Source organism: Mustela nigripes, chromosome 2, assembly GCF_022355385.1.
Source record: "Mustela nigripes isolate SB6536 chromosome 2, MUSNIG.SB6536, whole genome shotgun sequence".
Taxonomy (NCBI): Eukaryota; Metazoa; Chordata; class Mammalia; order Carnivora; family Mustelidae; genus Mustela; species Mustela nigripes.
The window spans coordinates 218,204,256-218,219,292 of record NC_081558.1 but is presented as its reverse complement, the minus strand read 5'-3'; the positions used below and the strand labels follow the sequence as shown (position 1 = coordinate 218,219,292).

General features: G+C 57.3%; 1 protein-coding gene across 1 annotated transcript in view; it reads right to left on the bottom strand.

The window, feature by feature from the left end:
• The window catches only part of ADARB1 (adenosine deaminase RNA specific B1), a 75,927-nt gene extending 61,208 nt beyond the window's left edge, over positions 1-14,719 (bottom strand). The window contains exon 1 of the mRNA XM_059392508.1: positions 14,564-14,719. Within this exon, the coding sequence (XP_059248491.1) occupies positions 14,564-14,576 (13 nt within the window). The 5' untranslated portion in view covers positions 14,577-14,719. The remainder of the gene's footprint in view (positions 1-14,563) is intronic.
• Between the last annotated feature and the right edge of the window lie 318 nt (positions 14,720-15,037).

Below are 15,037 nucleotides of genomic sequence, written 5' to 3'. Positions count from 1 at the left end.
ACAACGGCTGCCACAGCCTCATTTCCACAGCTTGAAGAGCAGTTTTCAGGTTAGAAAAGTTACGAGTGAAGCACGGCAGCAGAAGGCACCACAAGGCTCCGTCCCAGGAGGAAAGATCATTGATACCCAAAGCCACAGCCGTCTAAGGCTTCATAAACACCTTCCTTAGAATATACTCCAAACACTGGAGCTAAAATGACTTCTATCTGGGTCTTTTAAAACCTTCGCATTTAAACTAGCCCCAAATTCTATAAAAGCCAGCACAGAAAGCAGAGGCCCTTCAGAAGGGCTGCTGGGAAGGAGCTGGCACCTGGGAGACGAGCTCCCTAGGAAGCCGTCCGTCCCAGAAAGCGCCTCCGTGTCGCCTGTGAGGTCCCGCACTTCCCATTCTAGAATGAAAGGGAAAGGAGTTACCTTTCCTCTCAGAGCGCTTCTTCCGCCTCCGTTTACAGCGACGCCCCGCGATGCTGAAGAAGGTCCCCGTGGTCCAAGTCCCGGCAATGAGCGAGGCCATACAGACGAGCGAAACCAGCCCGGGCCGGCCCCAGCCTTGCCCCTGCCCCCGGCCACCGGGCCCTCGGAGCGGCAGCACCCGCGGCCGGCCCCCCACCGGCTCGGGGAAGCAGCCCCTCCTCCGTCCCGGGCTCATTGCTCAAACTGCAGAATGAGGGCTTCGCGGACACCACAATGCCTTCGGAGCACACCACCCAGCAGTGACGTGTGACAGTTAACCCTTCCGCGCACTCCCGGACACAACACCGCGGGAAGGAGTGAAAGACGTGCCGGGACCCCTTCCAGGGAAACAGGAATCCCCCCAGAAACACACCAAGTCTCGCCTTAGAAAGGCTTCTGTCACCTTGAAAACAGACAGAGCTCGCACGGCAATGAGGGGAGCCACCAGGGAAGGAGCACAGTGCACAAAACACAGCTGCGGAAAGCCCGGGGCCACCGCACCCAGCGCAGAGGCTCGGCGGCCAGCCGCCGCAGGACCCACAGAAGTGCCGGCGAAGCGTGTGGGTGCCCAGAGGAGCCCTGGGTCAGGGGCCACTCCTCCCTGCCGCGCCCACCAGACAGCCCACATGCTGCTGTCTCTTCCGCTGGGGAACAGCTTGTCCCCCTCCGCAGGCTCAGCATCCCGGGCGGGCAGACACTGAACCTTCACGGCGTCCCCTGCACCCAGGGGACTGTGTCCGGGACCCAGCATTTAGGGCTGACACAGCACAATGCACAGCCCCAACCGCCTCCTGTCCGACACAGACGGATCAGGCCCCAGGGGGACACTATCCCAGATCACGGCTCTGTGTCCTTGGAACAAAAGACCACGGCACCCGAAAGCCAGCCGATCAGGGGCTGTGCCGGGGGGACAGGACGGGGGAGGACGTCCGTGGGAGAGACTGGCTGAGAGGGAAGACAGCGAAGTCGCCCAGCTCCTCTCTCTTGCAGAGCCAAGCCCCTGTCCAGGACCCCCCAGCAGCCGCCTGCCTACACGGTCCCCCAAAGGCCCACACGCTCGCGCAGGTCCCAGCCGAAGCGGAGGGCCCCCTCCTGAGACCCCACGAAGCGGTCCCTCTCCCCACGGTGCGCTGAAGCCCAGACCGCTCGGGGTGACCAGAATCGCCACGAGTTTCATTCTTCATAAAATTATTCATACCATTTAACTAAATTTTCAAAGTACTAAATTAAAAATCCAGCTTTCTTTAAATACTTTTGTCTTAAAAATTTGATATTGACGGTAACTTACATTATGTAACTTACGTTTAATAGATAATTGTGAAGACATTTTCTGAAAACATGAAAAAATTACAATGTTTTGGTTTGTTGTTTAGCAAAATTTGCATTTTTGACAAAAATATATTCAAATTTTATATATTTTAAACTTGATTATGTATTTTATTTTGAATCCTTTGGATAAAAGAGCAGACAGTGTTTCAGACTTGGAGGCCGTATGTTTCTGTCACTTGCAAACTCATGGAGGTGGTCATGGCCTTGGGGCTGGGACCAGGAGAGAAGCTTCTGGCAAAGGCTTCCCCTACACATGGCGCAGATTCTTCCGCAAAGCAGAGAACTCTCGGCTCGGGAGCTGGGTTTGGGAGGGAGGGGGCCACGGAGACACGGCATGGTGCGGGGCCGGCCTCCAGACCAGCCGCACTCAGGGAGCAGGGGAAGGTCCGGGACAGAGAGGAGCCGCGGGAAGGAAGCTAGGGCAGGACGAGGAAAGGTCAGCCTGCAATCTGGCGAGGGGAGCAGGCGTGGGGCCCCGGGACGTCGGGTCGGGCCCCAGGACGTCGGGTCGGGGCACTGTCTGTGTCCATGCCCAGACGGCTCCCGTGAGGAGTGTGCGGGCCCAGTGCACGGGCAGGAGTGCTGGGGCCTGGTGCCCACCAGGCCGGGATGTGCCCCCTCTCCTGCGGCTCTGCATTTCTCATGCCCGCAAAGGCCTGGCCTGAAATAGCCACGACAGCGGGTTGTGGTCAAACAAGATCCAACAGCCTCCCTCTCTCCAGCCGGCCGCCACAGGCTTCACTGCTTCCTGCGACAGGTTGTCTTGGGGGAAGCCCCCGCCGGCACCGAGCACCCGGCCGGCCGGCCTGCCACCGGGGACTTGGGGGCTCGGAGCCTCTGCTGAGTTCGGATGCAGTCCATCCCCGACGGAGGAATCCTAAAGCAAGCCAGGGGGCTGCGAACCAAGAAACCACGGAGGAAACCACGAAAAGGAAAACGTAAACATTCGTCAATTATTTTAAATAAGAAACAAGAACATTTCTTTGGACCTGTTTTAAAATATGAAGTTACTTACTGTATTTAAAATCTGTTTGGGTATTTTTTCCATGAGTTTCTTTGTTAATTATTCCCTTGCCACGCACCAAAACAAGTCAGGTGCCTAACCCTGCAGATGGTCACGCGCCGTGCGTAACTGGGCTGGAGACGCCGAGGACGAGCCGGAGCACACTGGCGCAGGCGGGTCTACACAGCTATGGGCGCTGGCCCCAGGGGTCTCCTGATGGGAGCTGAACCAAGGAAGCAAGATTTGAGAACAGAGCTGGAACTTCTGGAGCCCTCTGACCCATGGGAAAGAGCTCAGCGCCCTCAGAGTCTTGGAGAGTCCAGATCGAATCAAACACAGACCGTTTTTATAAGAGGTAAGCGATAAGGAGCTGTCTGGAGCCCAGATCCCTTAGGACGAGACCATCTGGGGAAACAATGCTCAAAGACATCAGGTAAAAACAGGGAATGTGTCCCCCGCTATCAGAGACACTCCCATTTTCAATGTTTTCTCTTTCTGCATCAGGGTTTTCACTGGGATCGGGTCTCCCTCCCGGTGGGGGCCCACCTTGCCCCAGGCTCAGGCACAGCCCTGGTGAGCCACCTCAGGGCCAGAACAAACTGGCACAGGCTTCCTCTCTGCGCCCTGGAAAGGAGAAAATTTTAATTTCTCCATCTCCATCATAACCCTGACCTAAAGGAGACAAAAATGTTTCACATCACGACACACCACAATTCATAAAAAGAAAAACTTGCAAAGTGAAAAGCTTGCATACGCTCCTGGATCTAAAGTTCCCAGAGCATGAATCAGGGCGACCTGAAACCATAAAGCCGGGAAGTCGGGCGCTGGCGTGAGAGGCCGGCTGCCCTGACCCGAATGCCCCAGCAAGCACGGGGCCGGCCGTGCGTCCAGGCCCAGTGGCACAACTGCCAAAAGGCTAGCCCGTGCGCAGCTCCTCCGGCCCCAGCAGGTGGAAACGCAGCAAACCCGCCGTCCTTACACATAAATCTGGAAATGAGAGCTGACGCGATGGAAGCCACAGCGGTGGGTTTGCCGGGAGACCCTCTGCTGGTACCGTCTGGACGTCTGCACGTCTGTGTGTCCTGGTGTCCTGGGTCAGCTGCGCCGTGTTCTCAGTGGGGGCTGCTGCTCTACCTGCTGTCTCAGAGGCTGTATTTGTCTCGTTGGCACACATTTGTCACGGGGAAAGTCCTATCTCCTGTGTTTTCTGTCTCTTGATGCTCTAGCATACGGGAGCCTTCCACACGCAGGGAGAGACGCCCCCCAGCCAGGGCTCAGCCAGGACTGCATCCTCCTAGGCACACGACCCCCTCACTTCCTCTTGTAACTGTCACGTCAAGCCAGGGTTGCCCTTGCCCTGAATCATTCCAGGGTCAGGTACCAGGCAACCAGACCACGCAGAGCCCAGACCCTGCCATAGTTCTTCAAACTGCCGGTTGTAAGCAGTCTCCGTGCCCTGCCCTGCCCTTCCTATGGAAACCCCAAGAAGACTCTGGACTACCTAGGCCTTCCCCTCGCTCTTTCTGCCTCCAGACCAAGACCAATGCTCCCCATACGGCCCTGCGTGGTGCGGCTCCTCCTCCAGGAAAACGTGAGTAGTAAAATCTTTCGATGGCTCTGGCCTCCCTCCCCATGATGTCATAAACTACCCTCCCGTGGGGACAAGCGGGACAGCGGTACCATTCTCGAGGCCAGCACGGTCGGACAGAACCAAGTCTGCTTCATTTCCTTCTAACTAAAGGGCACATACGGGCTATAAAACGAAAGGCCAGCTGGCCCCCGACCACCGCCCTGCGCGGCCTTCTCCCGCACCCGCTCTGCGCGCTCACGACGCGCTCGATGAGACGGCTGTCGCCCGTAGTCTCCCGCCCCACACTCATCACGGGCCCCTCCTCACAGGACACCAGCCAGCGCACAGCAGAGCTTCCTGCCGTGACAAGTGCTGTGTTTTCTGCTTTCCTGAAAGTCAGAGAAGCCGAGAATCCACGAGCACGACCAGGCCCACAGGGCCCCAGCCTCGGGGGGGCCTGCACCGCTGCCGAGGACAAGCCCCATGGGGACGCTCCCCGAGTCGACGTGAGGTCCCGGCTCTGCGCCTCTCAGTTGTTTCTTCCTTCTTCCCGATTCTTTCTACCTTTACGATCACTTAAGAAAAGCATAAAAACAGAATCCTGCGTTCACGAGAACCAAGGAGTTCCCAGCAGAACGGCAGCGACTCAGTGCCCAGATACGGTCTCTGCAATGACCGAACCGACAGTTCATAATTTAAAGAGATACTTTGAAGATCTTTTCTGCAACTGTAAAAGTACATCCATTTCTTTTGTTTTTTTAAATTTAATTTAATTTCGTGTGTGTTCCAAGACTGTGTAAGCAGCACACCCAGTGCCCCGTGCGATCCGAGCCTCCTCGAGGCCCACCGCCCGGCTCACCCAACTCCCCCGCCCCTCCAAAACCCCCAGCGAGTTCCTCAGAGTCCACCGTCTCATCGCGTGTCTGCCCCTCCGATTTCCCCCCGCTCCCTTCTCCTCTCCATCTCCCCATGTCCTCCGTGCTGTGTCCTACTCGCTGTTCCACAAGTACACCCGCTTCTGACTTCAGCGGCCGCGTCTTTGCGAGTTAACAGTACCGAATTCTAGGAGAATGTCATAAAAAGCCCTACACCATGTAGCATCTGACGTTCCTGGTACCTCATTAATTTTATTTTTATCCATGTCCTCAGAGTAAAGACTCTGAAATTTAATGTTCCTAGAACATTAATTTATGAAAAAAACTCATAACAACTATTTTTCTCTTATAAGAGAAAAAGGAGTTGATTCCATTAGAACTCTAAAGTCTGTGAAATGAGTCTGTTATTACCACATAGAATCAACACATGGGAAATTGTGGCACTACTTAATATTAAAGTGCCTCGATCTGTTAGCATGAAAACAGCAAATATCCATTCCTTCAATGAACAGTGAGCACCGGCGAAGTGAGGGCCAGGCCTGAGCAGGTACTGGCAACACACCAGGGAACAAAAGCAGCTTCTGCTCATGGAGGGAAGAGAGACAGGCGACAAGGGGCCCCACAAGCCATCGACTGGCCTCGTATGTCAGAGGGAGCAGGTGTCCCCCCAGAAGGTGACCGGCACGGGAGGGCAGCGGTCTCTCTGAGCCTTGAGGACGACAGCAGGGAAGCACACACGTGACGGTCCGAGCAACTGGCAGGAGGCACCTGGAAGACGGTGTCGAGGAACACAGGCAAAGGCTCCGTGGCAGCAGCGGGCACAGCCCAGGAACAGCCAGGAGGCCAGACTGGCAGAGGTGAAAACCAGGAGGTCCAAAGGCCAGCTCCGGGGACTCTGGGCCAGTGCAGGGACCTGGCAGTCCCTCTGCCCAGGAGCTTTAGCCTGGTCCTAGCCTCTGGCCACTGGTGAAGAACCGATGCGGGGCGAGGGCTAGCACAGGGGGTCCTGTCAGGAGACCGGTGCGGACACACCCGATGGCTCAGGGCACACGATGGCCGAGGCAAGAAATAACCAGCCCGGACACATGCTAAGGGACAGCAGACAGGTGGCCTAGAAGGGAAGAGAAGACACAGGACGGCCAGGGCTTGCGGCCCGAGAGTCTCGAGAGATAGGAAGACTTCGGGCGGGGTGAAGAACCAGGGGTCCAGTTTGCTGTCTGAAGTCAGAGACAGTGCAGATGCCCAGGAAGAGATGGTGGGCAGACCAGGGTCCGAGGCCGACAGAAGTGCATGTGGCTGACACGCCAGGTCACAAGTACAGATAGAGCCCAGGAGAAGCCAGGCCTGGGCCACGAAGGCACCCCCGCGGGCAGTGACGGGACGGGAAGGATGGGCAGAAGCCTGCAAGGGAGCAGCCACTACGGCACAGTGTGGAGGACGACTTTACCAGGAAGTGTCCCTCCCAGATACCACACACGGGTCAGCTCACTTACACCTCACCAATGCCAGCCTCTGAACTGCCTGCGCAAGGGGCAGCCTAGAAACAGCCGCCATCTGTTTTACAGCCATCACAGATGTCACTCAAGTCTTTGAATGGAGCTGTGCAGTGCACAGTCCATACAGCTGTACAGTGTGACCGTGATTACAGCCAGCAATAACTAACCAGCACAAAGCCCAAAGCAAGTCTGTCTGGTCCAAGGCCCACCTACCCCCCGCTAGCCTGGGAACTTTGGGCAAGTTCTTACCCTCCTGGTTCCTCAGACTCCTCAGTACAACACAGAAGGCAGTGACAGGACCTGCCCCAGGCTCGCTGGGGGGTCAAGAGAAGACGGTGCAGGACACGGTGCCCAGCGAGCTCTGGCCACGATCGTTCCGTCAGCACTGCCGCTTTATAAAAAGGAGCCCTTCAGCCACAGGGCAGAACAGCTCACCCAAGGTCACACACCGTGTAAGCAGCAGAACACGCTTCAGAATCCGGGACACTTGGAACCCGGGGCCCGAGCTCTTCACTCCAGTGCCTCCCAGTTAAAGCAAAACCATGACTGCTCGATTCTACTTCTTTATATGTTACGATTCCTCACAACTTTAAGTCAAAATAACACATACATATTTCTTTAAATTAACACATCTTTATTTCCTATATGAAAATGGGTTCAAACAGATGGAGATAAGTATAGTTTACGTCTGCTCACAAAATTCCTCCGCTCAATTAAGATCGTAAATTCAATTAAGCTTTTTCCATTTTCTTTTACAGTAACTCTATCAAGGAATTTTAAATTAAAATCAGAACATACATTTCTCAAATAAGTACAGCAGATGTTGGATTTGGCAGGGGGAAAAAAGGCACTTAAATTGAAGGCCCTAAAATTAGCTCCCGAAGCCTAAAGCAACCTAGAGCTAAGGAAGCAGCCATGGGTGGTGGCCCGTGGGTGGGCCAGGTGGCCCACGGACCGATGCTGGTGACAGGAACTCCCATCCAGCAGGCCCAGGGCTGCCAGGGAGAGCTCTGAACCCGTGCTACGCACTGAAAACTCAGAAAGAAATGCTATGATCAAGCCTAAATATAAATTTGAAACTAAACTGGCATATGCAATGCGTAGCCATGGTTCAAACAGGTATTTCTTTAAAGATGAGTTTTTGAAGCAGCCTTTAAAAATAACGCTTATTATTACTGAACATGAAAAAAAAAATGAAACACAAACCTCTTGAAATATAAAGTAGAACTGGTTGGTCCTTCAAAGAAGACAAAGTGACTTTACTCAGTCTGTGGTAGAAAACCTCTGGCCAGCCGCGTGTCTCTGCGGGTGACATCGGGCTGCTTCTAACTCGGACACGTGCGGAGAAAGGAAGGGGCACACACCTCAGTGCGAACAAGAAGCGCAGGACAGGGACGCGTGTTCGCTCCGACTGCAAACTCCAACGAGAGTCAACGGAGAGGAAAGCCATAACAAGGGACCAGAGACACGAAGGCCTGGACCCACGGAGCGCAGAGCCAAAGCCACACAACCCGTGGGTCCACAGACCCGAACACGCAAACCAAGAAAACACTCGTTAGGATGGAAGAAGACGTCCTAGAAATAAAAATCCGAATCGGCCACTGGAAGACGCCCCGCGTGTGCAAAAGGTGATAAAAAGCAAAGAGAACTCATGTTTTTCTCAGCAACATCCCTGAAATCCAAGAAGAAAGAATTCTAAGGGAGTCTAGACCGAGAGAATCTAACCACTGAGGAGCTCGAGTCAGGCCAGAGGACAGGGAGGGGGACATCCCCGTTCTAGGAGAAGGGCAATGTGACCCCGAAGTTGAGTTCTGAGATGCTGCTCAAACAGAGCAGGTGGGGGTGGGGGTGTTCCGAGACCCTGACACGTGTCGTCGCACCTCCACGACCGAGTCCAGGGTCCTGGGGCAGGCGGCCCCCGGGCCTCACGTCCTGTCTGTACAGATGCAGGTGCACACGGCCCTTGAGGACGCACAGCCACCTCTAAGCCACGAGGCCTGTGGTGGGCAGGAAGCAGCCCATCACCCTGAGCCTGCAGAGTGGGGTGCACCCTGGACCAACATTGAGGGGGGGTTCTGTAGCAGTCACCCCCAACCCTCTGCCCAGAGGCAACTCTACACACTGGACCTGCCCCCCATCTAGAATCCCAGCATTCTGTGCCTCGTGAGCAGAATCGGAGTCAGGACTTTTTCGCCCCTGGATGACATCCCAGATGTGAGCAGTTGCCTGGCCAGGCCGGCCCCCCAGGACCGGGTCCCCGCTGCTGCCCCGCCAGAGAAGAACAAGCAGTACAGAAGGACAGGACGGCAGAGTGGGAACGGGACTGACCTTTGGCCAGTAGAGGTCCAGTAGGTGCAAGACCAGGTTCACAGAAGGGAGAGTTTAAAACTCAAATAGTGACATTCCTCTGCAGTGCATGTCAGACACACACGTCCACAAACCGCTCTTCTCTTACTAAAACCGGCAACCTGTCAGCACGACTAAAGACAAGACAACCGGCCCCAAAATGGACACACTTAGCCTGAGCCCCAGGTCACCAAACTGAGATGTCACCCAATCATATCTACGGCCTCGCCCAGAAGCGGGAGCCCAATGTCCATCAGGAGTCACTGAGCGGGCACGAGGGAGGTCATCTGTCCGGCAGGCCCCACGGTCCCCTGAAGGAGCGTGGCCTTGCCCAGCCAGCCCGGGCCCTCCTGGGTTGGCGTCCTTGTCCTGCTCCCTCCTGCCCAGATGGTCTCTCATCTGTGCGGCTCCCTGGCTCCCGGGGCTCCTTCAGGGGTCGCTGGACGAAGCCATCAGACCTTCAAAACGAACTCTGCTGGGTTTTACGGCCACACATTCAGAGCTTGGTGGTATAGGCTTTTTTGCATTTTATCTTGCCTGTTCTAAAATAGTAAAATCACATCATCATGTTACACGTAAACTGTACAAAGTACTGATTTTCTAAATACTGGCACAGATGTATGAAATTGTGTCTTCCAGGCCCCTCCACGGACTCAATTAATCGTTGTTAAACTTATAAACTGATAAAATCTAATTTACAAATCCTACTACTCACTGAACCAAATGCTCCGTACCCTGAACTCCCGGGTTCTCTAAAAACGGTCCTAATAAAGCCATTAAGCGGAAGCTTTTCGGAAGGAGCCCAGCATCGGGGTGCACAGAGGAAATGCCCGGAACCCGGAGATGGGGCCGCAGCTCTGCGTCCCGGCGCGGTCCCACAGCACCGCCTAGTGGCGAGTCGTCCGCTCGCGGGGCCGGCGACGAGGGGTCACAGGAGCCCGCTCTGCCGCCGGGATGCGCACTCAGACCAGGCCCCGCTGGGGCCATGAACAACCAAGACCCCCGGGGGGGCGGGGGCCGTGCTAACCACGCACACTTGTCAGAACGCGGCAAACTGTGCGCTTGAAGCAGGTGACGTTTGTCCTGTGTAAATCCTACCTCAGCTAGTGCAGCTGAAGAACACAGAAATCCGGTCTCGGTTCGAGGTAAGACAGAAAATGCACAGATTTCAGGAAGAAGGAAGGAATGTGTCCAGCGAACAGAACGAGCGGACAAGGCTTGGGAGTAATGGAGCGTGCGGGTCCTCACCCGACGAGGACACGACACGCGCTCCACGGGCAGCCGTGCCCAGACCGGCCCCCGCGTGCCCGTGGCTGCTGCAGCACCCCTGCCACCCCCGGCGCACAGACCTGGAGGCTGGGCGCGGGGGCCGAGCAGGGGGCCTGGGGACGCAGGGCTGCCACGGGGAGGGCCACGCTCCCGCCCGCTCTGTTCCTCCGGCCGCATCGTCGTGAGCTTCAGGAAAAGGAAGCGTGCACCAGAAAGGCGCGATCGAGCCAACGATAAGGTATGTCCAAGCGCGACACGACCGTCCACCATGCGCAGAGAGAGCTGGAAGAGGAGGGCGCACACGGCGCCGAGGGCGCGGGGATGACGGAGGCGGGAGGACGGCCACACACATTTTTCTTGACTCTAATGAACAGTTACTCCTCGTGAGAACACAAACACCACTTACGAATTGGGAACGGACTGACGCATGGTGACAGAACAGAAAATAAAGTTTTCTGCTTTGATTATGTAAAAGGAGGAAAGCGGGCGGGACCCAGACCTGCGGAGCAGCAGAGTGAGAAGGAGGAGACGGGCAGGGCCGGTGTCTGCACGCGCCTGACGCAGCGGGCCGCTGGGAGGCAGCCTGAGCTCCAGGGTTAAGAACCGCTTCCTTGGACAAGCAGTACAAGAACATGGCTGCCAGTCCGGGCTGCCTGGCCTCGTGCTCCCTGCCTTCACCAAGGGTGCTACAAGAGTCAGACACTCGTGTTCTCAGGGTCCCTTGGGACAGCAGCTGGCCACAGGATAGTGCTAGATAAGAAGCTATAAATGAAAGTATGATGGAGGTTTCTGGAATGCCCTGATGTAAAGGACAGACATGGGCCATGATGCCTGACCATTCCCAGTTATTGTTGCATTGACTACAAATGTGATGGCTGGAGCTTCAGCAGCCACAGTGCACCATGAGAGAAGAGTTAGGAGAAGCAGTGAGACACAGATCCAGACCTCTGACACGGCTGCACTATCAACCAACTCTAGCAACAACCTGCGTTTGCATTCTGCACGATGAAGTGAAGGAGTAAATCCCCACTCTGTAAGGCACTGTAGGTCATGCATTCTGGGACTTTCAGCCAAAAGCATTCCCACATAACACAACAAAGAAGGGCAAAAAAAGGGTGACGTGAGCTCAAGTTGCTGGTATCTGAACTGAACGTCAACAGATAACGTCTAAAATATGTAAATCACAAACCAGCAAAGTTATTATTTAGAAACGAAAGTACGGCAGGGACTGCCACCTTCATCCCAACATCCACTGCCTCCTTCCTCTGATGCAGAGCACCCACGTGCCGCGTCGCCAAGAATGACACTCCCAGCCCCCTGGGACTGGCCGTGTCATGGGACTGAAGTCGTGTCTCACAGAAGTGTGACGTGGAGGCTTCTGGGAACCTCCTGAGACGGCATCCACGCACACTCTGTCATCCGCGCACGCTCTGTCGCCGTAGGGGAGCAGCAGGTGAGCTCACGCATGACGGGCCACACACAGAGCAGAGTCGGGCCGGGACAGCTGGGACCTCCCCCAGCCCGTGAGCCCGAGCATGGCTGCTGTGCGGGGCAGCCCTCCCTCCGGGGGCCCCTTGCACTGCGGCGCTGTCACGGGCAGCGGGTCCTAACACTGACCAACCCCGAGGTATAAATATATACAACTTTTTAAAAACATCAGAGGAAAGTGAAGGCTACGGATGGCCGATTTTCATCAAAAGCCTGAATTAGGTGACCTGCCTATGAAGGCATCACTTGGATAAAAACGGATACAACACAGACCCGGCGTCGGCCCCGCGGGACAGGCATCCACCCAGGCCCTGCCCTGCCCTTCCACACCCCTACCCTCTCCCTCCGCCCTACCCCCCCACCACACCCCCTCCCACAGTCAGAGACGCACTGGGTGGCTGGAGTGCCCCACGAGCCCCTGCTCGGCAGCGCCCCTGCCCGGTGCTCCCGTCCCACAGAAAACAGCGCTGCACCCTTCCGGTGGGTTCCGCTGCAGCCCAGGAAGCCACCTCACTCCTGCCCCCACTTTTGTCAGGGCAGCAGCAGATACCACTGTCCCGCGAGGCCCCAGCCCCCCTCCCAGGCCTCTAAAGCAGCTCTGCAGTGAGCACGAGACCCCTGCCCCCTCCTCGAGACGTCCAGAAGGGAAGCCACCCTCGGTCCTCCCATGCTCCGGCCCCCAGGTCCCAGAACCCGGAGGGAGGCCCGCGGCGCCGGCTTTCTCTGCGCAGCTGCGGTGGGGGCGCCGGCACCTGCTGGAACCGTGGGCGCGGGTCTGGCAAGGAGCCCAGAGCCCATCCGCACGCCTTCCCTCCGTTCAGCGTGACGCGGCCCACAGGGCGCCAGGGTCCCTGCGAGCACCGCCCTGGGAAGAGCCTCCGCAGAAAGCTCTGTCTTCTCCGGGCCGGGAGCCCCGCACGGCCCACAGCGCCTCCCGCCGGCTGAAGCGCCGTCCCACTGGCTTCACGCGCCGGAGCAGGGCCGGCGGCCGCTCACCAAGCGCCCTGCGTCTCCAGGGACCGCGCCACACTGGGCGGGAGCGCCTGCCCTGGGGCGCGGGTTCCCCACGGACCCTCCCGGGATGCGGGAAGCTCAGCGCCATCTGGGGGGCCATCACGCCCCTGGAAGCAGCTCCGCCTCTCGCCACACGCCCCGGGCGGGCCATGGTGCCCCACAGGGGCCATCCAAGCCGAGGTCGCGAGGAGATGCGGAGCTTCACCCCGGGGGGCCGCGTCCAGTCGGGCTCCCCAGTTCCACCGCACAAGAGCCCACCAGTGCCGGCGGCACGGCTGGAAGAGCATCCCCGAGGCCAGAACTCTGGGCAGGACGTGTCTCCCGCTGCAGCTACTGCTGTGGGTCTGAGCTCGCAGCACCGCAGAGACACCAACACCTTGTCCGGCGAAGCCCCATGAGCCAGGCCAGACCCACAGAGACACCTTCTCGGGGACAGTGACCAATGCCAGAAAAAGAATCACAGCTCATTTGCAGCCAGACTCTGTCCGGGAAAGTTCAGGAACGCTTCTAAACGGAGGCGTCATCTGTGCCCAACAGCTCCTCAAAAGCGAGACCACTTTTAAAGGAAAAAAGGTCAAGCTATTGCCATGATCCATAGATTCAAGGCTCGGGGCGCCTGGGTGGCTCACTGGGCCGCTGCCTTCGGCTCGGGTCATGGGATCAAGTCCCAGGTCGGGCTCTCTGCTCGGCGGGGAGCCTGCCTCTCCTCCACCCCCACCCCCACCCTGCCTCTCTGTCTACTTTTGATCTCTGTCAAATAAATGTATAAAATCTTAAAAAAAAAAATCCAAAGCTTGGTGCCACTGCAGCGTTAACCTTCACCGCAACAGCCCTCACTGGTGGGACATGCCACCTGGATTACTGTCACGTGGACACCCGCGTCACTTGCTCCCCGGCAGCCCGTTGCCGCCTCCACCGTGAGCTGGAGACACAGCACGGGAGGCCCTGCGGGACAGCCCCAGGGGACAGCCGTCCGGGACACCACCCGGTACTGCCGCTGACTCTGGGCCCAAGGCTCCCAGGGAGCACCCTCCTGATGGCCGCTCACCACCCAGCTGGGTGCTTCCGGCGCTCTGCAGGCGAGGGTGCCACGGGGACACACAGGACGGTCCCAGAAACACAGAAGCCTCCTGCACCAAAGGACTGACGCGGTGGGGAAGACAGCCCCCCAGCTCCCAGCCCAGACCCCCACTGGGTCTTACATTGAAGCATGAGGCGTTTCTCTGGTCTTTGCACACCTGACCGTGCAAACACGGAACAGACACATGGGGACAGGCAAGAGCGGGCCAGTGTCCTTCGGAACCGCCCCAGGCTGCAGGTGTAGCCGGAGGTGAGCCACCAGCCGCAGGTGCCGGCACCACAGGGCACGCCTCGGTGTCCCCGGCCAGCAGCCGAGCCTGAGTACCGGGTGCCGCGCACTGGATGACTCAAGGGGCCTATATTGTGCGCTCGTAATTTCTCTTTTACTGGGCGTGGGCACTACATGCCTCTTTAAAATTGTATGGTGAGAATGATACAAAGTAGCGCCTTCTGTCATCCTCACTCAGAGTACCGCGGGGGAGTTCATAAATATTTGTTCCAGAAAAGTGTCCGGGTGTGGTGGTGATGAGAAGCACAAGCGTCGTGGCTTCCCAGCCCCTCTCGTGGGGGAGCCCCCGGGGAGACACTGCAGGCGTCCTCAGGCGAAACCCCAGCTGCCCCAACCGCGGCAGACACTCACGTGTAAGACACATGAAACAGGGCGCCTGGGGGGCTCTGTCGGTGGAGCGTCTGCCTGCAGCTCAGGTCATGATCCCGGGGTCCTTGGGGTCGAGCCCCGCGTCATCGTGGCCGGGCTCCCTGCTCAGCGGGAAGCCTGCTTCTCCCTCTCCCTCTGCACCCCCGCCTGCCTGCTTGTGCGCTCTCTCTCTGCCAAATAAATAGATAAAATCTTTTTAAATTTTTAGAAAAGAAGACACAAGAAACAACTCCATCTCTTCGAGGCAGGCAAAAGCAGCGAGCACACATGGAACCAAATGAAGCTATGCGCTGTGGGGTCGCCAGGCGCCCCGGGTTTCTGGGGAAGCCGCAGGGCCTGGTGGGCTGGGGGGCAGCGGCACACCCAGGCAAAGGCTCAGGCCGGCCAGAAGCTTTCGGGCTTACTTTTCTTCCCAAACCACCCTTGAAAAGGAAAGGTGTCATACGTCAGACTATG